The 27,824-nt window shown below is 43.3% G+C and overlaps 1 protein-coding gene across 1 annotated transcript; it reads left to right on the top strand.

Annotated features, from left to right (window-relative positions):
* Positions 1–30: 30 nt before the first annotated feature.
* On the top strand, positions 31–27,719 carry LOC124152398 (deleted in malignant brain tumors 1 protein-like). The gene is made up of 9 exons (XM_046525322.2): positions 31–597; positions 10,137–10,296; positions 11,023–11,276; positions 13,240–13,390; positions 15,831–16,030; positions 17,534–17,727; positions 20,327–20,718; positions 21,686–21,987; positions 24,321–27,719. Exons 1-9 carry the CDS (start codon positions 543–545, stop codon positions 24,950–24,952), a joined length of 2,340 nt encoding a protein of 779 aa, XP_046381278.2. The 5' UTR covers positions 31–542; the 3' UTR covers positions 24,953–27,719.
* Positions 27,720–27,824: the final 105 nt, after the last annotated feature.

The following is a 27,824-nucleotide window of genomic DNA, read 5'->3' as shown; positions in this document are numbered from 1 at the left end:
TCGTGAATATGAATGGGGAATGGTTTGTGCGGGGAATTCTCGTCTGAGCTTGATCGAACATGATCGACAAGCTACGCTCTGTTAAGCACCGAGACTTCGCGTCTCTTCTAATTATCACTTCGCGCAGGTGAATCCCAATAACAGCTAACAGCGAGGAGTTGTTTACGACGGTTGCTAAGGCAACGGAAAGAGTTAGCTGTTATTCGTGGACCAGGTGGTTGCCATCCTTTTTCTTTTGCATAGCAACGACCTTAAACGTAGGACGATAGACTGGGGCGCGCCTCTGCACATGTGTAGCACTCGGCACTTGTATTTTGAAAGAAAATAGCGGTGGAAAAGAGGAATAGGAAAAGTTTGCTTCCGCTTTGTGGGCGATCTGCGCATGTCTGGTAGATAGCGACGCTTTTCGAGAAGAGAAGTGTCTCTCCTTCGCACTGGAGTGGGATACTAACCGCGAGTATCTGGATACAATTACCATCTATTACAGAACCATTGAACTGATGGACTTGGAATATTCTAGTGTTTGACGGTTTATTCTCACTATGGACGGACTTGTGGTGTTGTGTTTGGTGGCGAGTTGGCTTAACACTATTACAGGTGAGATAGACTGAGTTATGATATATCTATATATATAGCGGTAAGCGGTTCTGTGACTAGCTTGAAAGTCGTGTTAACCCACCGGTGTGCATATGCATGCCTGTGTTGATGTGGGGGTAGGGGTTTATGTGTGTGTGTGTGTGTGTGGGGGGGGGGGGGGGGGGGTATATGTGAGAACGGTCAACGTTAATCACCTTAAACGACCAGCTATGTAGTGGACTAGCATTAGGGATAAAGCGTTCGTTCGTCACACCGAAAGCCCGGGTTCGATTCCCCACATGGGCACAATATAGCCGGGGACTATCACTCAATCACCCACTCACTATTTCGAGAATGGGGGTTATCGTTGGTTGGTAAGTTTTAATAAGTAAAACAGTGCATAAACATCACGAACAAATACATGTTTGACGATTCTTGATAATGGTTTTGTAAACTGTTGTAATTCAACATTTAATACAGACACTGATATGTAGCACAATTACTGTTTCATTTATGTTTTATACTGACCTCTGTTTTATCTTATCATTATATATGTTAATATTCTTCTGACTGAAGAGATATTATTATTTATACACTATTAACTATACCTTGTATTGCCAAGCAACATGTGAAGATGCGGGGTAGAATAGGCCTTCAGCAACCCATGCTTGCCGTAAAAGGCGACTTTGCTTGTGGTAAGAGGCGACTAACGGGATCGGGTGGTCAGGCTCGCTGACTTGGTTGATGCATGTCATCGATCCCAATTGCGCGGATCGATGCTCATGATATTAATCACAGGATTGTCTGGTCCAGGCTCGATTATTTACAGACCGCCGTCATATAGCTGGAATATTGCTGAGTGCGGCGTAAAACAACAAACCAACCAACCAACCAAGCAACATGTGTATCAGCCTTACATCAGCACGCCACAAGAGTACTTAATTACGGTGTTTATACACCCACCTCAGGGGAAGGGAACCCCGGCTAATACGGTTGTACTTGTACATCTCATCTGTACGGAATGTACTGTAGGAACATCAGTAACCCCAGACGAATATTGAACAGGTGTGTGCTGCGCAGGAATTTGTATTATATATTACGTGAACTTCAAACCAACTGTGAGTTGAACAGCGACCGCGGTGGAGCGAAGTTAAACTGTTGCACTTATACACGGACCAGGTTTGACCTCCATGTGGGGACAATGTGTGATGTGTCCCCCCCCCGCCCCCCATATTGCTAACAGTGGAGTAAACAATACGGACATGTACTCTCAATTCTATACAATTGTATTTGAAACCTTTTCTGGTTTCTATTAACTACACGCCACGGTGTAATATATATACCATTTAGTGTCACGATATTGACACTTGTTTGTTTATAAGTGTAACATGATTCATATTAGTCAAATACAAAAATAACTGCATGATCACGAGGGGCGGAGCAGGGTGACCCATGGGGGCGTGGCCGGTGGGGGCGTGACCCGTGGGGGCGTGTGTGAGTCATTCAAGACAACACCACAGCGCTAATCTTGGTCGTTCCTGGTGTTATCGCCAGATTGTGTCTATTTAAAGAAACTGTCATCAATTTCAGTGTTGTTCCCGTGAAACTGCATGTACCCTTCACACGTGTTTTTTTTATCACGTGTTTTTTTATCACGTGTTTACATGACCATCTTCAGATGTTTCTGGGGTTTTTTATTTATGAAAGGGTATATTATGATACCTTTATGAGGGAATTGTGTTTATTCAGGGAGAAATAATACTGATTACATATACACCCATTTTAGACCATTGGCTGTTTGTTATAAATTTACAGCTGGTACAGCATGATGCACCAAATGCTGTACATGTATGTAATTCTATTTCTGGTGTCCCCGTCGTGATATTGCTAAATATTGTTAAAAACAACGTAAAACCATGCTGATTCACTTAATGTAAATATCTGAATTATAAAATCACGGTTTTCCATTTATTTGAAGTTAAAAACGAAAATATTAAAATGAGCTATATATTAAATTCCAATTACCGAGAAGAACATATATCGAAGAATCTATGAATCCGATACGTCAATTAATGATTGAGGATGAAAAGCAATGGTGATAACATTATTGAATCCCCATTGCTTCCCAAAGATGAACTCGATACAGCTAATACTCAAGAAATGATTCACGCCTTTGATGGGTAGTGCAGCTATGCTTGTTTCTGTGGGGAGTGATTTAGCGGAGATAGGAATCCTCGTTTGTTTTCCGCTGCATATTTTCCCCACACACTAGATGATTGCTTTCTCAGACCTTGATGCCCTTCCAACTAAAATGAACCAAAATACTTCATTAGCCTAAGCATCTAAACAAAGCGTTGTCAGCTAACACGTATCTCAATGCAGCTAACAGGATATGGTCGCCCAGACGATACCTAGATAACAGACTCCTGTGTTTAGTGTTAGTCAGAAACACATGCGTAGGCGAAGTTGCATTACCTAGGCGCGCCGATGTTGACGCAAGAGCTATGTCCGCACCCCGTTAATTCGATAACCGATTAAATCCGGACGATGACTGCTGGGAGCGTTTATATGCTACTCAAAAGAAGTTAAAGAAAACCCGATTTTTTCATATGACTACAGTAAACTACGGTTATAACGAACACGCTTATAACGAGCTGACGGATATAACGAACTTACTTTTTGGTCCCGACTACTTGCTATAGTCATGCTGTATATGTACTTATAACGAACTACGGTTATAACGAACTAAAATTAGTAGTCCCTTTGAGTTCGTTATAACCGTAGTTTACTGTAGTTAATCTGTCATGGCGTGAGAGATTATAACTATAGTGATATGAAAGATTCGTGTTTCTTTATCTTCTTTTGAGTTGTATATTGAGCTGAAGGATTGTAAGCTTGCACCCATTAATATGTAATCAGGACAGGTGTTTATCGGGATTTTCATCAGGAATAGTACCACGGAGTTGCGTCCCTTGGACACACCAGAAACCTATGATCATGTGTTCGAATCCTGGTTTACAAAGATTACGCTTTTAGGTCTGTCGGGGCGGTCGGGTAGCCTAGTGGTTAAAGCGTTCTCTCGTCACGCCGAATACCCGAGTTCGATTCCCGACATGGGTACAATGTGTGAAGCCCATTTCTGACACCCCCTGATATAACTGAAATATTGTTCAAAGCGGTGCTAAACCAAACTCACTCACTCATTCAGAAACAGTACCGCCCGGATTAGCGGGGTCTGACTTTATGTCAAATATACGTTCGCTTATAACATCATGTATGAAAATGGTCGCATTATTAAGGCAAGCTATGTTAGGCGGGCCAAGTGGTAAATGTGTTTGCCATCATGATCAAGACCAGGGTTCGATTCCCACCTGAGTCAAATGTCATTCTTCTGTATGTGTCCTCTGTCCTGATTTTTTGCTCAAGCCCTGATTATGTTTGAAGGTTTGTCAGCACCAAATTGTAACACGGCCAAGGCCTGCATCATTTTCCTCCCCTCAAACATCCACGTCGGGATACTTGAAATACTGTTAAACTCATCTCCCTCACTGACCCTCACCTCGACCCTTCGACGAAAGAATATTTAAGTGATCTAGGTGGTCCTTTGGTCTAAGTGCGGCAAATCACTGTGTAGAGTTACGTCCCTTAGCTGTACAAGGATACACCGGCCTTTGGTTCGAATCCACGATTTGAACCAAACATGGTCCATGGTGTCGGGACCAAAACCCAACTCGTCGTTTTCATTAAGCGATAAACATCTACCCCTGCATATATGTGCTCTCGTATTAACAGATAAACGCCTCGGACCCGCGCTAGTTCCGTCTTTCGTTCCTTATTCACTTATATAACAGAAATACTGAGTATTTGAAGATATGTCAAACTACTCACTCACTCACTCAATAACGGTTGAGTATATATACGCAGTCATTGTCTCTCGGTTTGATCAGTAATATTAAAGCACATTGATAATATCACGTGCCACCTGTTTGGTCGACTCTTAAACGTACATGTATATAGGCTTATCCCTCGCCGTGTTGCTGGAATATTGCTAAAAGCGGCGTAAAACTATACTCTCTCACGTCGTTGGTTTGAAACAGCTGACATAAGTTTTCACCGACAAATATATCAATTTACACAAGCAGCAACAATCCAACACTGCAGGCTATTCATGGTCATGATCTAAGGTTAATAGCAACCGGGCTTTGTGACAGAGTTGCCAAGCAGGGTATGTCGTGCATGTAGACGTGTTTATAAACACAGCCTGTCGCAAGGTGCAGAAATCCATATGGGATCTGTCAGTTCCAAACATATTTTTTTCTAAAAACTGTCTGCCAGTGTGTATATCGTTTACAAGTGTTTCAATGTTGTGTACGTTAGGTAATTATGGAGGATGACGAATCTGATGCAGAACGGGAGTGTGGTGTGCACATTTCGATTAATAAAGCGTTACCATGACCACAGTCCCACGCGGCACAACGTGAGCTGGCTCGAGCCTACATGAAAAGTGAAAGTAAAGATAGCTCGCTCAACAATGAACCATCATACACTGAGGAGCAAAAGAAACTAGACCTCTCGGTTGATTTTATCATATGTTTGATTTTCAATTTAAAACATCTTACGTTTGCGATATCATAAAATGTGTAACTGTATTGGCGCTTAGTCAGTGCTCAAAGAATAATTCTAAATGTTTGTTTTTTTTGTTTTTTAAAATATAATTTGATTTAAATATTTAAAAATTAAAGTAAACACGTCGCATGATACACAACTGCTGATGGGTATTTTAGATATGTTATCTTTGAAAATCAATAAAATAAAATTCTTTAGCACAAATTTACAACATTCAAACGTGGTAGGGGTCATGTGGTTGCAAATTTATTTCTTACCCCAGTCTTCATTGAACCAATTTATTTCTTACCCCAGTCTTAATTGAACCAATTTATTTCTACACAAAATCACCCAGCCACTGATTACGTTTTACAAAATGTTGCAGGAATGAGTGATGTTTAAATCAACCTAGTCAAATTTAACAGCAGTTCTTTTAATTAACAATTACATGAAAAACAAACTCGGTATACCTACTTTTGGCCCTCAGTTGTTTTGAGGGTTTCATACTCGGGGAGTGTGACTGGGTCCATGGCCGTGTCATAGCGACGATTCATGACAACCCTTGTCTGATTGAACATTTAATTCCAAAGTCTAATTACCGTGTTGCTCTGACATGTATATGAAGAAGGAAGAAAAAGAAGAAAATATGTTATTTATGTGTCACATGTTGTATGTGTATATATCAGAGATAAACAAACTTGCATAAAATACATACAACATCAGGCCATAAAAGGCCTATGTGACACAATGAACAATGAAAAACATTATTTATTCTAAAAAATTATAACTTACAGGATTGCGAAAACCCAATAAAAAAGGATAACAATTTTAAGTAATGAAATGTTGCCTACGTGCAAACATATTTTAAATAAGTGCGGCTAGAGGTTTTATATACGTGTTACAGTTCATTAAGAACACTGTCTGGTCCACGGGAGAGAATGAAATAAATGTGGGACCAGACTTTATAATTCTCCGCCATAAATCATATCTTAGGTCAGAATAAAATGAACAAATAATGAGAGAATGTATCTCATATTCTACAGCGTTATTATTACATAATTTACAAATTCTATCCTGTAAAGGCGTGATAGGTTTAGCGAATCTTCCAAATTCAACTTGTAAGGGTAATGTGCCGCAGCGTCACTTGCTTAGGATACTACAATGGGACCTGTTCATAATACATGTAACATAGGGTTCAGCTGACAGCGAGTGTTTGAACAATCGATAAATACGAAGGAAGAGAATATATATGGATGTCAACTTCTTTATTATGAGGAACACAACGTTTCGGAGTACATGCTTACTCCTTCATCAGGTGAATATAAGTACGAAGCTTATTTTCATTTTGTAAACCTCTATCATTCCACAATTCTGAATACTAATTATGCTCATCTAACGCTAATAACTTATATTTTATACGAGTAAAGTCGGATTTGGTTCATGCATACCGTCAGAGACACTTAGGTCTAAACTATTAAGCAAAGCCAGAACATTGTTTACCCATCTTGATATGTATAGAATCACATAATTCCCATTACTTATAAGATGCTAATCCCATTGTTAATCCCCATTGTATTGTACGTTGAACATCAGCCATCCTGAACGAGCTTTGCAGACACACAGACAGATTGTTTAAATTGAGTCTCACCTCACAAAAATATTTACATAGATACATATAACAGTACATGCAAGTGAGCCACCCGTTAAGGGTTACGAGAGACTTAAATATATCACAGTATATACATCATAAATATATTTGTGTAAAACCGGTTATTAAAATATACTATCAGTCACTAGCCATATTAAATATTTTTTCTTCTTTGGAGGATTAATAAGAAGGTTTGCAACTATGACACTTCTCATTAATTACTGTTGTTCATATTAATGAATAGTGTCAAGTGACACTGGCTGTATAAGACAGAGACGGAAAAGGTATAAGGCAAAAGGAAAAAGAAAATTATATCAATACAAAAACATTTTTTTATCAATACTACAACTGTAACACATATTATATTTGGGATAACACTTTCTTTGTAAAGTAGAGATTCTCGTACTTTTGGGGATTGAACCCACACTGCCAGAGTGAGGCACCTAATCGCCAGCACAATAAGTCAGCGATCTAACCCACTCTGCCACCGAAACTTCCACACAAACTATGTGATCTGGACAACCAGTTGACGGACTTTCATTTTTGTGGAAATCTCGGTGGCTGAGTCCGTTAAACCCGGACGGGACTCAACCCTAAAAAATAAGAGAAAAAATGTCATCCCAAATATAACATTTGTCACATTTGACCACTTTCTAAATGGCATTGTTTGTTCAGTACTACAACTCTCAATAGATATGTTTACTCTACTCACATACATGAGCTCCGGGTTAGAATAGGGCTTCAGCAAACCATGCTTGCTGATGCATGTCATCGTATCCCAGTTTCGTGGATCGATACTCATGATATCAATCACTGGATTGTCTGGTCCAGACTCGATTATTTACAGACCGCCGTCATAAGCTAGAATATTGCTGAGTGCGGTGTAAAACAACAAATAAACAAACTTATACCGACGTCATATTGCAATAATGTTGGCATGAAACAACAAACCCCACACACACCCCATACCCCCTCCCTACCGCCACACACACCCCATACCCCCTCCCTCCCGCCACACCCCCCCCCATACCCCCTCCCTCCCGCCACACACACCCCATACCCCCTCCCTCCCGCCACACACACCCCATACCCCCTCCCTACCGCCACACACACCCCATACCCCCTCCCTCCCGCCACACACACCCCATACCCCCTCCCTCCCGCCACACACACCCCATACCCCCTCCCTCCCGCCACACACACCCCATACCCCCTCCCTACCGCCGCACACACCCCATACCCCCTCCCTCCCGCCACACACACGCCATACCCCCTCCCTCCCGCCACACACACCCCATACCCCTCCCTACCGCCACACACACCCCATACCCCCTCCCTCCCGCCACACACACGCACACCGTGCACCGACACTCTCTTTAATCACGGACTTTCAAAGTGATAGGCGAATTGAACTTATTGCTCTCTGTACTATCATCTTAAGCAGCCGTACACAGAAATCGGTGAGCATGTTCGTGTTTTACCTAGAGATAGTGCTTCCGACAAGCCGGAACCTGACACCACCACTGCTGCTGGAACTGTAGAAAAACAGAGGAGGTTTAATAGATTGTAACCTTCTGTCGTATCAGTGCCAAAATCAACTACCTGAGGATGCTTTCCACGATATAATACCACCAGGACACCCTCCATTACCATTCCACGAGGTCAGTTAGTGCAACATGTTTACAAACGTTAACGTTAAATGATAGGCATACGTTTTTTGTAAAAGTAGAAATTGTAGTCCATAGTTTTGAGGGGAACAACCCAATTTTAACCATTTGGTGTAAACAACTTGAAGTATTCCCCCAGCACAGCACGACCACGTTGCAACAACAAGCTGCACATATATGCGCCGTTTCCAAAGCACTTATGCTGCACAATTGACGCATTCGGTAATACACAAGCATGTTACCTGGCGTTGCATCAGCTATAAATAGACACAGGGAAATACCGAGCTGGTACTGAATATCCTGGTGCGAGATTGCGATCTGTTTCCTGGCGAGAAGGTGGTCGGTGAAGTGTGTTCTAGTGTTTAGCTACAGGTTACACTCAACCAAATGTTTCCCATAGATGTGCATATTAATGTTACATATTGTTTTAAATGACTTAACATTCAACAGCTATAGCCTGTACGTGGGTGCACAGTTTGGCCTTAAAGCAGCAATAAAAACAAAAAATATGACTAGTCTGGAAGGTAATTAAAGGTAATTAAAGGTACCGACGTTTACTACAATATCTGAAACACTATCGAACCTACTCCAGTCAAAGTTAGGTGGACCGAATGCTACCCCTGCGTCACAGGGCCATATGACACAGTTGAACCAATCAACTCAACTCGAAAGGGTGCTAGGGAATCATGCACGCACGAATACGGTGTTAGCGTTGGGCGTCTCAACGTGCGTGATTCCCGTGCACCCTTTCGAGTTGAGTTGATTGGTTCAATTGCGTCATATGGCCCTGTGACGCAGGGGTAGCATTATGCAGATGGCTGTTTCAATGAATGCTCGTTCAACCGTGACGAACAGGTCTGGTTGTTGATAAAATATAGTGATAGCTAAATAGACAGAGTTTTTATTCATGCACCGATTGTGTTTAAACAAAATATCCAGTTATGTATGACTGTTTAAAAATCTCATACCAACTCATCCTGGAGTAGGTTCGATAGTTTTTCAGATATTGTAGTAAACGTCGGTACCTCAAATTACCTTCCAGACTATAAGTCAGCTCCAGTACAGAAGCTGAACACACCACCCCGAGTACCGCACCAAATGTCACTTGCTTGAAAATACATGTGGTCACATTCATCATGTTGAAAAAGACAGCACTAAAGTTAGAAAAAAAACCATGACCTGTCTTCATTACTGAATGGATGTACATTTAGAAAACATAAAAATCATCCACAAAATCATCCAATCGCAGCTGCCAGATGATTCAGTCTGCACTAAAGGCTGTCTACAGAAAACTGCTTGTTGAACGACTGATTCTGATTTGGTGTAGTAGAACCTTCACAGAGGCATTCGTCTCCACAAGATCATCCAACCGTTTTTTGCCATGTAAGATCCAACACAATGTTAGGCTCTGTGCATCATGTACACCTGAAGTCAATGTTAATATACATTACGCGACGCCTTTTCGCGACAAGGAGCCTAACGCGTTTAGTATCTATTTTTCATTTGTAAACCACTGTAGCGGGGCACATGGACATTTATCAAAACGTCACTGACCAATACTATTCTAGTATTTTACATGTAACATAAAATACATTCCTAATATATTTATCTACATGTCAGTGTTTTCTGTTTGACTTCAGGACAGCAGGTGATCGTCGTTCAGAACGTCCGACTTGCAGGGGGCCCCAATCCCAATTCTGGGAGGGTGGAGGTCCAGGTCGGTGGGGTGTGGGGGACCGTCTGTGACGACCAATGGGATGACCTGGATGCGGCAGTTATATGCAAGATGCTGAACTACAGGTGAAGACACGTGGGAAGTTAATCGTTCATCATGATAGATGTCTTTTGATATTTTCTTGTTACCCATTACCATGTTAAGCAGTAATTACGATAAAAATGTTCTCGATTGATTAATCACAGACGTCATGGGAGATCATGCGTAATTAGTTTGAAAGGGTGCATCGACTGCGAGAGAGAGAGAGAGAGAGGTGTGCCGTCGAGGCACTGACAGCTAGGATTATGACAGGACGTGTAGGTGAGGTGTATTTCACATGGTTTCTTTAAATGGGAATTTGTTGTCAGAACTTTCATTCCATCAAATCCAAGAGAGCGTTCATGAAACGTTATGACTTACAGTAAACTGCGGCTATAACGAACACGCTTATATCGAACTGACGGATATAACGAACTGTTTATTTTGGTCCCGCCCTTTTGTTGTATATACGCTAATAACGAACTACGGTTATTGCGAACTAAAATAAGGGGCGGTCTGGTACCCTAGTGGTTAAAGCGTTCGGTCGTCACGCCGAAGACCCGGGGTCGATTCCCGACATGGGTGCAATGTGTGAAGCCCATTTGTGGTGTCCCCCGCCGTGATATTGCTGGAATATTGCTAAAAGCGGCGTAAAATCATACTTAATCACGAACTTAAATAAGGGGTCCCTTTGAGTTCGTTATAACCGTAGTTTACTGTATTTTCATTCTCCATGATTGGTTCTTGGTGTATAATAAAGTGTGATACAACAGGAACGGTGGTCAAGCTTTCGGGCTGGCCAGGTATGGTCCGGGCACGGGGCCCATCCATCTTGACGACGTAAAATGTGACGGCGACGAAGAGCGGATTGACCAGTGCCGGATGACCACTATCTCCAACTGTCTACACGGTGAAGATGCTAGTGTAATATGTGACCCCACCGGCCCCGTCGTCGACCCTACACCTGCAGCAACGACGGAAGGACCGCGGACCGTGGGCCCAGTACCGAGCAACTGTCGACCTGGAGGTGAGTTTTGGGGCATGGGTGGCCCAGTCGTCTAAGGCGCCGCGATTCGCTGTGCAGAGTTGCGTCCCTTGAACATGCCAGAAACCTATCATTGTGGGTTCGAATCCTGGTTCGCCCCGATTATGTTTCTAGGTTTGTCAGCACAATACCCGTACTCGTGGGTTTCACCGAAGTGGTAAATGTCTGAAACCTGCACCACTTCGGGCTTTCCTCCGTCATTAAGTTGACACGCCGTGATATAACTGGAATATTGTTAAAAGCGGCGTTAAACACAACTCACTCACTCACAATTCATTACATTACGTTTTTGCCATGCATTCAAAGGCTAACTCACACAAAAAATGAAACACATTTTGACATTAAAACAAATTGAATGCTCCTTATTGATATAAATGTCCAAATGTAAACGGTTCGTTGAACGTTTCGCAAATATCAATTTAATTCATATATTTTTTTAATACAATATAAACAAAATAACACTCCATGCTATGGCTTATCTCCCTTTGGGTATCAGATAATTGGTTCAGTCATGGTAAGATCGTAACGCTAAGACCAATTATCATTAAAAGAAAATGAAATATCTTGAAACACACAATTTGCTTAAACTCCAATTTCATTTAAAACAGGTGTTATTTCTCGCTACCGCGCAAGAAAGATCTGAGGACATCCAATTACAGGTCACGTCCGAACGACCTTTCGCGAACTTTGACCGACCAATGAATGCGACATCAGCCTATCCGAAAATGCCTTTCTCAAGTTGTACGTCTCCAGTTTCAAACTAGCGGGCCGCCTTCGTGAGACTTCGGAAGGTTCGGGGTTCAATCCCTTTCCGCGTCGTTAGTTGGTTTGTTGTTTAACGCCGCACTCAATATTACATCTATATGACGACGGTCTGTAGATAATCGAGTCTGGACTAGACAGTCCAGTGATTAATATCATAAGCATCGATCCACGCATTCGGGATCGATGACATGCATCAACCAAGTCAGCGAGCCTGACCACCCGACCCCGTCAGTCGCCTCTTACGACAAGCATAGTCGCCTTTTACGACAAGTATGGGTTGCTCTGTGTGTGTGTGTGTGTGTGTGTGTGTGTGTGTGTGTGTGTGTGTGTGTTTTAACATTCTCGTCGATGTTCTGTTTTAAAACAATGAAAGCAAGCAGAGACGTTAATCTACAGTCTCAGATTTATTTCGAATTGTACACACATGACGACATGTGGGTTGTAAGCAGCCTTTAGCTCAAACGCATTCATGTAGATTTGTATCTCAAACATCTGAAACACGCTTCTCTCGACGAGATCAGTGACAAAATACATTCTTAGTTCTGCTGGTGCTGCTTACATGTCGGGCGGAATGAGAGGGACATACATCCCACGTTACCCCAACTATATGGAGTGGTGCTGACAGGTGCGTTATAACGAGGACTTCTCGGAAGACTCCCAAGACCACATGTATTCACTTTTTTATATAAAGACATCTTGCCCCTTGATGTGAGTTATAAAGTATTGCACAACATGTTCCACAAAAAATACATTATGTGATATCTCAGTCAACTCAAAGGTTTTAGACAACAGTTCACATATCTGCGTGATTTGACGAGCACTTGCAGCATTCCGGAGTAAGAGTATATATGTTTACATGGCAAACAGGTGATCACCTGATTAGTTTGTTAACCTTGTGTAGCATATACACACAGACACAACTCCAGTATGTTGGTCCCGATGTCAATGTAGCTTTTGGAAATAGTTAAATATGTCATGTCCGAAGGTTCCGACGTTCATTCAGTCTTGCCCTCACACTTTGAAAGTTCATACTCCAATGAACTCACACAAAGTGAAAGTCATTTTTAAAATGAACGTCAGTTTCGCGTCATGTGACCGAGTTCTCATTCCGTGTGTTATGTAAACGTCATATGAACATGTTATATAGGTGAGCTACAAATGATATTGCTGTGTTTTCCAGCTCCAGCCCCACCCGTGAGGCTCGTGGCCGCCGACAATCTGCCCGGTCGCGGCATCGTGGAGGTCTCTAACGGTTCGTACTGGGGCTCCGTGTGTGACGACTTCTTCGACGAGAACGCGGCCAAGATTGTGTGCGGCGTCCTCTGCTTCGAGTAAGTGGGGAAACTGACTGTGTTGAAGCACGAGTCGGAAAACTGACTAATGTGTTGAAGCACGAGTCGGGAGACTGACTAATGTGTTGAAGCACGAGTCGGGAAACTGACTAATGTGTTGAAGCACGAGTCGGGAGACTGACTAATGTGTTGAAGCACGAGGGGAAAACTGACTTATGTGTTGAAGCACGAGTCGGGAGACTGACTAATGTGTTGAAGCACGATGGGGAAACTGACTAATGTGTTGAAGCACGAGGGGGAAACTGACTAATGTGTTGAAGCACGAGGGGGAAACTGACTAATGTGTTGAAGCACGAGTCGGGAGTCTGACTAATGTGTTGAAGCACGAGTCGGGAGACTGACTAATGTGTTGAAGCACGAGGGGGAAACTGACTAATGTGTTGAAGCACGAGTCGGGAGACTGACTAATGCGTTAAAGCACGAGTCGGGAAACTGACTAATGTGTTGAAGCACGAGTCGGGAGACTGACTAATGTGTTGAAGCACGAGGGGGAAACTGACTAATGTGTTGAAGCACGAGTCGGGAGACTGACTAATGTGTTGAAGCACGAGTCGGGAGACTGACTAATGTGTTGAAGCACGAGTCGGGAGACTGACTAATGTGTTGAAGCACGAGGGGGAAACTGACTAATGTGTTGAAGCACGAGTCGGGAGACTGACTAATGTGTTGAAGCACGAGGGGGAAACTGACTAATGTGTTGAAGCACGAGTCGGGAGTCTGACTAATGTGTTGAAGCACGAGTCGGGAGACTGACTAATGTGTTGAAGCACGAGGGGGAAACTGACTAATGTGTTGAAGCACGAGTTGGGAGACTGACTAATGTGTTGAAGCACGAGGGGGAAACTGACTAATGTGTTGAAGCACGAGGGGGAAACTGACTTATGTGTTGAAGCACGAGGGGGAAACTGACTTATGTGTTGAAGCACGAGGGGGAAACTGACTAATGCGTTAAAGCACGAGTCGGGAAACTGACTAATGTGTTGAAGCACGAGTCGGGAGACTGACTAATGTGTTGAAGCACGAGGGGGAAACTGACTAATGTGTTGAAGCACGAGGGGGAAACTGACTAATGTGTTGAAGCACGAGTCGGGAGACTGACTAATGTGTTGAAGCACGAGGGGGAAACTGACTAATGTGTTGAAGCACGAGTCGGGAGTCTGACTAATGTGTTGAAGCACGAGTCGGGAGACTGACTAATGTGTTGAAGCACGAGGGGGAAACTGACTAATGTGTTGAAGCACGAGTCGGGAGACTGACTAATGCGTTAAAGCACGAGTCGGGAAACTGACTAATGTGTTGAAGCACGAGTCGGGAGACTGACTAATGTGTTGAAGCACGAGGGGGAAACTGACTAATGTGTTGAAGCACGAGTCGGGAGACTGACTAATGTGTTGAAGCACGAGTCGGGAGACTGACTAATGTGTTGAAGCACGAGGGGGAAACTGACTAATGTGTTGAAGCACGAGTCGGGAGACTGACTAATGTGTTGAAGCACGAGGGGGAAACTGACTAATGTGTTGAAGCACGAGTCGGGAGACTGACTAATGTGTTGAAGCACGAGGGGGAAACTGACTAATGTGTTGAAGCACGAGTCGGGAGACTGACTAATGTGTTGAAGCACGAGGGGGAAACTGACTTATGTGTTGAAGCACGAGTCGGGAGACTGACTAATGCGTTGAAGCACGAGGGGGAAACTGACTAATGTGTTGAAGCACGAGTCGGGAGACTGACTAATGTGTTGAAGCACGAGGGGGTAACTGACTAATGTGTTGAAGCACGAGTCGGGAGACTGACTAATGCGTTGAAGCACGAGGGGGAAACTGACTTAAGTGTTGAAGCACGAGGGGGAAACTGACTGTGTTGAAGCACGAGTCGGGAGACTGACTGATATCTTGAAGCACGAGGGGGAAACTGACTAATGTCTTGAAGCACGAGTGGGAAAACTTACTAATTTCTTGTAGAACGAGTGGGGAAACTGACTAATGTGTTGAAGCACGAATAGCACAATATATCCACCAAGCCTGTTCATTCTATTCAACCATTTGTTAAAGGCTGTCGCAGAGAGAGACAGCAGCTGTCCTTGGCTCAATCCAAAAACGAGGTTAAAGTTCCATGCCTTTTTATCGTCACTGGGTTTTTCTACACAAACGTCCTTCCAAACAACTGATGTCGTCTGCAGCGCCACAGTTCACTGGATTGCGTCCCTTAGGCATGAATCCTATGATCCAGACGTCCAGATTCGCCCTATATTAGGCTTCTTAGTTTGTTTATACCACCACCATACTGCGCTCGTTTCACCAACGTTTAGGTTCAACATTATCTCGTTGTTTCTTGCCTAATCAATCTGCCACATTGATATAACTGACTTACTGTTCGGCGTTCACCAAACCCATTCACTCATACACGCCTTTCTTTCCAGCACCACATTCGCCCGTGCTGGAGCACCACCGGAAGCCATAGGACTGCCTCGTTCTCAAATAGTACTTGATGATGTCCGGTGTGCTGGAAACGAGGCTCAAATTCAATCCTGTCCAAACAATGGTTGGGGGAACCACAACTGTGCACCGACGGAGGTCGCCACGGTCACGTGCGTGGATCTCCCTTACAGACCTCCCGCTGGTGAGTGGTGTTCCTAGTGAAAGACTTTTCCTAATTTTATAACGTGTATCGTTTTCTCATGTCGTAAGAGAGTTTGTTTAAAAGAAATCCACCCCACGAAGATGACGTTTTGAGAGGCGGGTCTCGCTGTGGGGTGGGTTAAAGTGAGGGTGTGGAGGTTATTTGGGTTCGCAATGGGTAGCCCAGCAGTTAAAGTGTTGGCTCGACACGCCTAACACGCTGGTTCTATTACCAGATGTGTGAAACCCAGTGTCAAATCTCATCCGGAGTTATGCTGAAAGCAGCGTATAGAAGTGATTGATTGATTGAGTGAGTGAGTATGGTTTTACGCCGCTTTTAGCAATATTCCAGCAATATCACGGCGGGGGACACCAGAAATGGGCTTTACACATTGTACCCATGTCGGGAATCGAACCCGGGTCTTCGGCGTGACGAGCGAACGCTTTAACAACTAGGCTACCCGACCGCCCCGCGTGTAGAAGTGTGCGGCGAGACATGGTATCAGTCTATAAGTTCAGATTTTAATGAGGTTGCTCTGTAATACAGCCTTGTCGCAATACCACCCACATTAACATGCCGCATTCGGGAGACCACCGCAAAGGATAACGTGGTGGCTTTACGCTGATACCATTTGACACGATGCAAAGAATGTGCATTGTTTTCTCTTGGAAATATTCGTGGTCTATTTCTGGACAGACAATGGAAAGCCGAAAGCTCAAATGTGTTTGTTATTTATGGCCCAAAACACCGATATATCGTCGTTGGGGTTTCCGGGTGAGGGATGCATGATGGTCGTTCGGGGAGACTCAATAGTTCTGACGGTCAAGGTCATCGACTTGTTTATGGCGTGTCATCGTATCACGAAAGCGTGGGACTTGTACATAACATAGATCACGGGTTTGTCTGGTCAAAATGTTATTATTTACTGATACTGTGGTACTGTTCGTTAAAACAAACAAAGCAATATTATGATAAATAAACATACAGAAATTTCAGCAAACTGGTAAACGTCTATTACCTGCATACATCTTTGCTGACACGGTTTGTGATAAGATGAAGGATAGCGTGGATCAATGAATAAAGGATGTTTTGTTTTTTTTGTTGTTTAACACCGCACTCAGCAATATTCCAGCTATATGACCGCGATCTGTAAATAATCGACAGTCAAGTGATTGACAACATGAGCATCGATCCACGCAATTGGAATCGATGACATGCATCAACTAAGTAAGCGAGCCTGACCACCCGATCCTGTTTGTCGCCTCTTACGACAAGCATAGTCGCCTTTTATGGCAAGCATGGGTTGCTGAAGACCTATTCTACCCCGGATCTTCACGGGTCTAATAATAATGGATGGTGTCATGTTTAAGTATTAACGACTTATGAATTGATATTACATAGCTTTCCGACTGTACCCTTCACAAACATTGAAAACAATGTTGCACGAGGTATGAGGACAGTCTACGTGAAGCAGTGTTGTAAGAGCTATCTCCATGTGTGTAGATCCGGTGCCGGTGCTGGAGTGCCGGGAGGGATACCTGATCGCCGCCTTCAGCAGAATCCGCGACCCTAACCTAGAGGTGAAACATCTGAATATCTCCAACCCCATCACCGGCGTCTGTAACGCTCTCAAGTCACAAGACAACAACACTGTCGTCATCAGAATCCCCTTTGATGGCTGCGGAACTAATGTCACGGTGAGTGCACAGAATCCACTTCACAAACTGTGGGACCAGTGTCACGGTGAGTGCACAGAATCCACTTCGATGGCTGCGGGACTGGTGTCACGGTGAGTACACGGAATCCACTTCGATGGCTGCGGGACTGGTGTCACGGTGAGTGCACAGAAACCACTTCGATGGCTGTGGGACTGGTGGCAGGGTGAGTGCACAGAATCCACTTCGATGGCTGCGGGACCAGTGTCACGGTGAGTGCACATAATCCACTTCGATGGCTGCGGGACCAGTGTCACGGTGAGTGCACATAATCCACTTCGATGGCTGCGGGACTGGTATCACGGTGAGTGCACATAATCCACTTCGATGGCTGCGGGACTGGTGTCACGGTGAGTGCACAGAATCCACTTCGATGGCTGCGGGACTGGTGTCACGGTGAGTGCACAGAATCCACTTCGATGGCTGCGGGAACAGTGTCACGGTGAGTGCACAGAATCCCCTTCAATGGCTGCGGGACCAGTGTCACGGTGAGTGCACAGTCCCCTTCGATGGATTCCGTATGTATATCCGGCTAGATAATCCCTACGTGTTCCGTATCTATATGCGGCTAGATAATCCCTACGTGTTGCGTATCTATATGCGGCTAGGTATTCCATACATATTCCGTATCTATATCTGGCTAGATATTCAATACATATTCCGTATGTATATCCGGCTAGATATACCATACATATTCCGTATTTATATCCGGCTAGATATTCAATACATATTCCGTATGTAAATCCGGCTAGATATACCATACATATTCCGTATTTATATCCGACTAGATAATCCCTACATATTCCGTATTTATATCCGGCTAGATATTCAATACATATTCCGTATATATATCCGGCTAGATATTCCAAACATATTCCGTATCTATATCCGGCTAGAAATACCATACGTATTCCGTATCTATATCTGGCTAGATAATCCATACATATTCCGTATTTATATCCGGCTAGATATTCAATACATATTCCGTATGTATATCCGGCTAGATATTCCAAACATATTCCGTATCTATATCCGGCTAGATAATCCCTACATATTCCGTATCTATATCCGGCTAGATAATCCATACATATTACGTATCTATATCCGGCTAGATATTCCATACATATTCCGTATCTGTATCCGGCTAGATATTCCGTACATATCCGATGTCTACATCCGGCTAGATATTCCGTATTGACAGCATTTACCGGATAAACCGACAGTTTTCTGTTGGTGACACATGGTTGTACCGCGCACATTTAACTCGCATTCGTGTTTCGTCGACTGACTTGTACAGTTGGACATTTCAACGGATTAAAAGATAGTAACGAACGGCAAAACACATTGGGAACACGTGTTGCGGATATGAAACAGACAACTGTATAATTGATGGCACGACTGTGCACTCCGGTCGACACGGCAACAATGACGTAGTAATATTGCTTGAATTCAGCGTAAGCCGTGCAACCCCAGATCACGCCGCAGTCAGCTCGTACAACACGACATCCGGGCTCTTTTAATACCGCCATTTCCTGGACATTATCGCGGGGCACGTGACTTCATACTCACCATGATATCTTATTTCAAACCCATCCTTTGGTCATCCGGAATCGGGAATGAATACATGTAAATAAAAGATAAAGTATTTTTAAAGTTGTAAAATTATTTCTTCACCGAGAGTGATTACCCCACATGTATGTACTAAGTCGACTCATGCAAGCACGGGTTGCCGCGGACCTCATGGGACAGTCTCCCCGTACCGTGAGTCCCCACTGGTGAAAATATCAGCTTCACGAGGCAAGAGTGAGTGAATGAGTGAGTAAGGTTTTACGCCGCTTTTAGCAATATTCCAGCAATATCACGGCGGGGGACACCAGAAATTGGCTTCACACATTGTACCCATGTCGCGAATCGAACCCGGGTCTTCGGCGTGACGAGCGAACGCTTTAACCACTAGGCTACCCGACCGCCCCCACGAGGCAAGAGAGTTAACGGAGTAAAAATGTTCAGTTTCCACCATTGCCGAACTAGCCTGGAATTATGTTTTGGCTGCTTTAACGAGTCAGTGCATGGTCCCATCAAAATCGCGTTACGAAATCGACATCCGGTTCGTTAACTGCCGTGCAGACTTCGGTCGACTGCAGCATTTGTAAAATACGGGTACCGTCAACTTAGCGTCAACAGATACTTTCCGAATCGTTTCATGTGTTTAGTCAACATGCTCATTTGATTTGATGTACTTCGCAAAGTAAGACCTGTTTTTTACAATATAGATCTTGATTATCGATCTGATCGCCTTCGCTGAGCGACGCCATTTTGTTTGTAGCAAAGCAAGTGATATGAGAGGTGGAATCTGATTGGTCAATATATAGATATAACTCGTAATAGCCACTGGTGGCGCTGCGATCGAGCCCAGATATTCCAGCTCAGCTCGGCAAGGGTGGAAACTGGACTCTTACAGTCATTTAACTCCTCTTGCCTCGGGAAAATGGACAAAGTGACCAAATATAAATACACCTGTAGTTTCCGGCAGTTCTTTCATAATTGTATCCACTGACTTGTATCATTTCCTCTGTTGCAGTATAATGCCACCCACATTTTCTACAACAACGTCATCAAGTACGACTACACCGCTCTTGAAGGTCAAATCAGCAGGGTCAACACCTACCTGGTGAAGGTCACGTGCGAGATGCCACGACAAGCGGCGGTCACGCGACCTCTTGACCCTCAGACGCAGGTCGTCACTCAGAAATCCACTGGTCAGTTCGTTGTGACCATGTCGTTCTTCAGAAACAACACCTTCTCCAACCCTGACCCGCAGCTTCCCCTACGGTTGCCTCTAGGAGAGTGGCTCAATGTGGCCCTACAGCTGGAGAACGTGCACGAACGGCTCAAGCTGATTGTACCCGACTGTGTGGCTACCCCAACTAATGATATCAACAACCCAATTAGATACCCGCTGTTCAGAAACAGGTATGCACGACCATTAGTTGAAGATCGACTATGTTCCACTGTATATAGCCCTTTTCTAGACGAGGGCGGTCGGGTAGCCTAGTGGTTAAAGCGTTCGCTCGTCACGCCGAAGACCCGGGTTCGATTCCCGACATGGGTAATATGTGTGAAGCCCATTTCTGGTGTCCCCCGCCGTGATGTTGCTGGAATATTGCTAAAAGCGGCGTTAAACCATACTCACTCACTCACTTTTCTAGACGAACTGAAATTGTCTTGGAATTATAATCAATCTCTAAAAATAATCGAAACATATTATTAGTTTTTACAAAAATATAAAAATTGATCTCTGAGGATATTAGTTTCTCTGAAAAGCATCTTCCCAAGGCAATGGCGTTAACTGAATATTACTGCGGAAACTGGACTTTTAAGGTCAGTTAACACCCTTGCCTCGGGAAGATGCCAAAAAGTAACTTGTTGTGGGTCTCCAAAAATATGTTTGGGTCTAAAACAGATATGCTTGTATAGTTTTGGCACTTTGTACCTATTTGAATTATTAAGTGAAAAAGTGAAAGTGATATTGACATATAAATTTACCAGTATTATTCATGTTTCAAAATATGCATTTCAAACTTGATGTATTTTGAGCTGTAATGTCTGTTCCTGACAATAGAACATTGAGTTAATTATAAAGGCGGAACCTGACAATGGTTCAATGTATTTTAACAAAAAAAGATACTGTAAAGTTTTTGGTGATAATTGTCAGCAAAATTGTTTAAATAAACGTATGATGTTTTGGAGCAGGAACTGAGAAAATAACCAGTCTCCAAACAACTAGTGTTCTTTCAAGCCATGTGTACTACGTGGATGTCAATCACTGGATTGTCTGGTCCAGACTCGATTATTTACAGGCCGCCGTCATATAGCTGGAATATCGCAGCATGCGGCTTTGAACAACAAACAATCAATGAACAATCGTCTTTTATTTCAGCTGTCGAGATGAACCTTCGTTGGCTTTCTTCAACCTGAATCAGACGCGTTTTGGCTACCGGTACCAGCCTTTCGCGTTCGTGGGCTACCAAGAGGTGTTCTTGCACTGTGGTGCGTTCGTGTGCGTTCTGGATGACCTGTCGGCCGAATGCGACCGCAGCTGCAACAGCTCGAAGGGTGAACCCACGACTGGCCGTCGGAGGCGTGCCGCCTACCCTCGGGAGAAAGTCTACGTCCACAGTGGCCCCATCATGGTGTACAAGTTGGACAACTCTATGACTGTTTTGGAGAGAGTTGGCGAACGTGAGTATTTCCTAATGTCTTACCTTACATCTTAAATACATTGGGGGCGGTCGGGTAGCCTAGTGGTTAAAGCTTTCGCTCGTCACGCCGAAGACCCGGGTTCGATTCCCGACATGGGTACAATGTGTGAAGCCCATTTCTGGTGTCCCCCGCCGTGATATTGCTGGAATATTGCTAAAAGCGGCGTAAAGCCATACTCACTCACTCACTCACTCACTCACTCACTCACTCACTCACTCACTCACTCACTCACTCACTCACTCACTCACTCACTCACTCACTCACTCACTCACTCACTCACTCACTCACTCACTCACCCACCCACCCACTCACTCACTCACTCACTCACTTAAATACATTGTACATGGGTACATTGTGTGAAGCTCATTTCTGGTGTCCCTCGCCGTGGTATTGCTGGAATATTGACTGGTCAATGACACTACACTGGTGTGCAACTGATTATAATGCATGTTTCAGGTCTCAGTATTTTTGGCAATTCAAGCTCCTTAAAGCGAAACGGCGTCGCGTGATGTACATCAACGTTGACTTTAGATGTATGTGATTCCCAGAGCATAAACAATATGTCGTATATGACTGATATGCCAATATCCGTTTGTCTTGAAATTGAGGTAAATGATAAACATGGCGGTAAAATAACCTGCTTGATGGCTTGTCCCCCGACTCGGTCGCCGCAGAGGGAAAATCACGTCGTATTTTCAGAGGGACAAGTCTCCGATATTTTTTATCTCTTTACTTGTTTTTTTACATTGGTATCCAAACTTGCAAAATATCTTTGTTGAACTCAATGACAACGATATGTCGTTTATGAAAATACGTATGGTCCCTCGGAATGAGCGCCAACACTATGATATGAATATTCATACTCCGCTTTTCTCGAATCCGTGCTGTGTATATATTCGAGTTTCGCGTGTACCGTGTTTATAGAGGGAGTTCAAGTGTACAACGTTTCCTTGTGTATGGAATCCTGTCTATCTCTTCCCCGCCAAACCGACGTTTTCTGTTGAAACGCCGTGATATAACTGTATTGCTGTTGAAACGCCGTGATATAACTGTATTACTGTTGAAACGCCGTGATATAATTGCGTTACTGTTGAAACGCCGAGATATAACTGTATTACTGTTGAAACGCCGTGATATAACTGTGTTACTGTTTAAACGCCATGATATAACTGTATTACTGTTGAAACGCCGTGATATAACTGTATTACTGTTGAAACGCCGTGATAAAACTGTATTACTGTTGAAACGCCGTGATATAACTATTACAGTTAAAACGCCGTGATATAACTGTATTACTGTTGAAACGCCGTGATATAACTGTATTGCTGTTGAAACGCCGTGATATAACTGTATTACTGTTGAAACGCCGTGATATAACTGTATTGCTGTTGAAACGCCGTGATATAACTGTATTGCTGTTGAAACGCCGTGATATAACTGTATTGCTGTTGAAACGCCGTGATATAACTGTATTACTGTTGAAACGCCGTGATATAACTGTATTGCTGTTGAAACGCCGTGATATAACTGTATTGCTGTTGAAACGCCGTGATATAACTGTATTGCTGTTGAAACGCCGTGATATAACTGTATTGCTGTTGAAACGCCGTGATATAACTGTATTGCTGTTGAAACGCCGTGATATAACTGTATTGCTGTTGAAACGCGTGATATAACTGTATTGCTGTTGAAACGCCGTGATATAACTGTATTGCTGTTGAAACGCGTGATATAACTGTATTGCTGTTGAAACGCCGTGATATAACTGTATTACTGTTGAAACGCCGTGATATAACTGTATTGCTGTTGAAACGCCGTGATATAACTGTATTGCTGTTATAACGCCGTGATATAACTGTATTACTGTTGAAACGCCGTGATATAACTGTATTGCTGTTGAAACGCCGTGATATAACTGTATTGCTGTTGAAACGCCGTGATATAACTGTATTACTGTTGAAACGCCGTGATATAACTGTATTGCTGTTGAAACGCCGTGATATAACTGTATTGCTGTTGAAACGCCGTGATATAACTGTAATACTGTTGAAACGCGGTGATATAACTGTATTACTGTTGAAACGCCGTGATATAACTGTATTGCTGTTGAAACGCCGTGATATAACTGTATTACTGTTGAAACGCCGTGATAGAACTGTATTGCTGTTGAAACGCCGTGATATAACTGTATTACTGTTGAAACGCCGTGATATAACTGTATTGCTGTTGAAACGCCGTATTATAACTGTATTACTGTGGAAAGCGGGGTAAGACAGTTCACTCACTGTACAACTATATCACCGATTTTTCAGCTCAAACAATCTCCAGAACATTCACATTCCCTTTGCCAACGTCAACTCAATCCCCATCACCGACGTCAACCCCATCCCCGGACGTCCAGGGCCGCGTCGGGACGTCGGTCAAGGTCATCCACCACGAAACAACGACGGTGAAAACTGACGTTGGCGCCAAAGGTGAACTTCCTGACCAAACATCTAAGTCCACAAACGTCCTGAACGTCTCCACGACTACAACAACATCTTCAGCAACAGATGATGTGACAGCAACATCTGCTGCGGAAACGACAAGAGGTAATCTCGATACCACAACAAAGAAATACGTGACAACAAAAGACTACGAAAGAACGTCGCGTCTAAATGACGTAACAGTACAGCGTCCAGTTGACGTCGAAACAAAGCCCGAACGACACACCAGCAAGGCAACGACACCTCCATTGGTCGATACTTCAAACGACAGCAGCTTCCTCTTGGAAAGGGGAGTTAACCCTGACACCCCTCACACAGCACAACACTCTAAACAACAAGCCAATACTCTGCAGGGGTACATCCCATCATTCATATCGGCCAGTGCCGGAAGTGACGTCAATTTATTACCAATTTTCCTTTGTTTATCTATATCTATAACACTCAGATTTTTTTCATGAAGTCAAAACATAACATAGATCCCCGTCATTCATTTCCATGACCACAAATCTTGCTCATGTTTTTTTTGGTTATTTTTGTATAAAAAGGCTTTACAGTCGCAATAACAAATACATGTCAATGACAAAATGCTGGTTGTGCTCAAAATGAATTTGTGTTCTTGAAACCCATCGAGTAAATGATCTTCCGCGGATTGTGATATGCACAGGAATTTGTTGAAGGAATTGTAAAAGGACAGTTTCTTTTTTTTTTACCGATGTTCTTATACTATAAGCCGGTCTTATAACATATTTTTTGTGGATCCAGCCTAAGCTATTTCAAAGTAACAGGTGGGCAGGATGGGCAGATGTGTCCAGTCCTCTAAGGCGTCGCAATTAGCTGTCCAGAGTTGTCTACCTTAGGCGTGCCAGAAACCTGTGATCGTTGGATTGAATCACAGATTCGCCCTAAATATGTTTCCAGGTTTGTCAGCACTGACCCATGTAGGTGGGTGTCACCAAAATGGTAATATCTACGACCTGCATTATTTATCTTCCGCATCAAGCTGACATGCCGTGATACAACTGGAATACTGTTCAAAGCGGCGTTCAACCGAACCCATTCACTTTCTCACTTAAAATAACCAAATCCCGTCCTGACTGGGCCTCACTTCGGGGTTTTACGGTAGTTGTAGTTGTGACCTGGGCCCTATTCCCCAAAGCGATCTTAGCGCTACGATGATCGTAAGCCTATGTTAAAGAATGAGACTTACGATCACCTTAGCACTAAGATCGCTTTGGGGAATAGGGCCCTGCTCATTAAAGTATGACATGCTGCACTAAAGGTTTTTAATAAGTTTGATTACGGATTTAATAGACTTCACAGACGTGGAATACAGTCACGTCTCCTACAGCCCTGCTATCAAACCACTGGTGCTGGCATCACGAAGTCCGAAATACATGTTTTATTCACGTGAAGTGTCCTAACTCCCATGACACTGTATGGAGATTATGTTGACCGTGTAATTATTTGGATACAAAAACAACCCCACTCTCAGAAACGCAGAGTTGCCTTAAATACATGTACCTAAATGCAGCCTTAGGAACTATACGAGCAGTTTCCATGTCCTTACGATGCCCGCAGCTGACCTTTGGGTGAACAGTGTAACCCCGTTAATCCATACGGCCTCGTTTCTATTTAAATCATCCTGGGCATTTTTTGATAATGGAATATCATTTGTATAATGAGGTTTTCAAGTCAATTCGTCCGGTATGATGAGTTTCCGGATTAACGGGGTTTCACTGTATTGAGACCGCGGGTTCATTCCGTCCATTGTCTACACCGACCTATGCGGTCAGTATCAAAATACTAGACAAGAATGATTTATATTTATTCCATATTTTTCAACAAGCTACATTTACAGTTTTTCATTATAAGTTAGTACACTATCAATAGTATATGAGATTGTATCTGTGCTTATTTTATTGTGTTATCAATTATATTTAACATAGGCAAAATGTCGGAATCGTTTTACCACCGGCGTGCTTTTTAAGACAGCGTTAATGTGTACAACATGTGAATCACGTGAGGTGTTGTACCGGGGCGTTGTATTATGGTCTGTTTCGAGATAGGTATGTAGTCGTGATGTATCGTCGCGAATGACGTCTGTAGCGTATTGTATGCCGTCCACTTTGCTGTGATTGATTTGTACAATAGCATCTCAAGAAATGTATTTTAATTGTTCGATTTTCGGATACCTATTACGGAAAACATCTTAAAGTCTTGTGTTCTTCCCGGCGATTCTGTCAACTAATCTGAGAAAATGTTTTCATTTAATTGATTTCAGATTAAGATTTCAGATTCGTATTTTTTAATTTCATGTTTTGTTTTGGCACACAATTCCGTAAACCCAGTTATAAAATAAAATAGTCCCTGGTCGTGGCATTACAGTTGTATTTCCTGTGATAAAAAGCCCTTAAGTCAGTGTTCGGTTCGTTTAATCTAACCTAGTAGGTTGTTTGTTTCTAAAAAGCTTGTTTTCTTAAATATAACGACCCGTTGAATTCACGTTAAATGTATCTCACCACTGGAACTTTTTCACCAATGGTCATCTTTGGAGCAATATGGCCAGTTGAGTGCACCTTTGCCGTGTACGTGACGTATGTCATGTGTATGTCATGTGTATGTCATGCGTATGTCATGCGTATGTCATGCGTATGTCATGTGTATGTCATGCGTATGTCATGCGTATGTCATATATATGTCATGCGTATGTCATGCGTATGACGTGTATGTCATGCGTATGTCATGTTATGTCATGCGTATGTCATGCGTATGCCATGCGTATGTCATGTGTATGTCAGGTGTATGTCATGCGTATGCCATGCGTATGTCATGCGTATGCCATGTGTATGTCAGGTGTATGTCTGGATATGACATGCGTATGACTTATGTTCACCTCCTCTGTAGAAAAAAATAAAGTATGAATTCATAAGAACGTGCGTACGCATTTCAGGAAGTACGAAAACGTTGTATTGTGGGAATAATTTTGACATTGATATTATCTGCAACCATTGTGTTAACCACTAACCCAGTGGTTAGTTAATTCAGTGGTAATCTACCTGTCCTGCTACAAACGTGTCAAGTAGTTAACGGTGGAAGATAACCCGTCGTTAACATATCGGGCCACTCTACGAATACCATCAGTCCCAAAGAATCGCAATGGAAGAGCGCAGATGTGGTGTGACCTTGACCTACGCCTATGTTCTCATACACACCACCCCCCCCCCCCCCCCCTTTCTGAACATCAGTATCATTAGTATTAGCGTGTGATATGTGCTGGGTCAAGGGTATCTTTTAGCACCGACAGAAATTGACATTTATCATAGGAAATCC

Source organism: Haliotis rufescens, unplaced genomic scaffold, assembly GCF_023055435.1.
Source record: "Haliotis rufescens isolate VD_foot unplaced genomic scaffold, xgHalRufe1.0.p SCAF_8, whole genome shotgun sequence".
NCBI classification, from domain to species: domain Eukaryota; kingdom Metazoa; phylum Mollusca; class Gastropoda; order Lepetellida; family Haliotidae; genus Haliotis; species Haliotis rufescens.
This window is presented reverse-complemented; position numbering and strand designations above follow the sequence as displayed.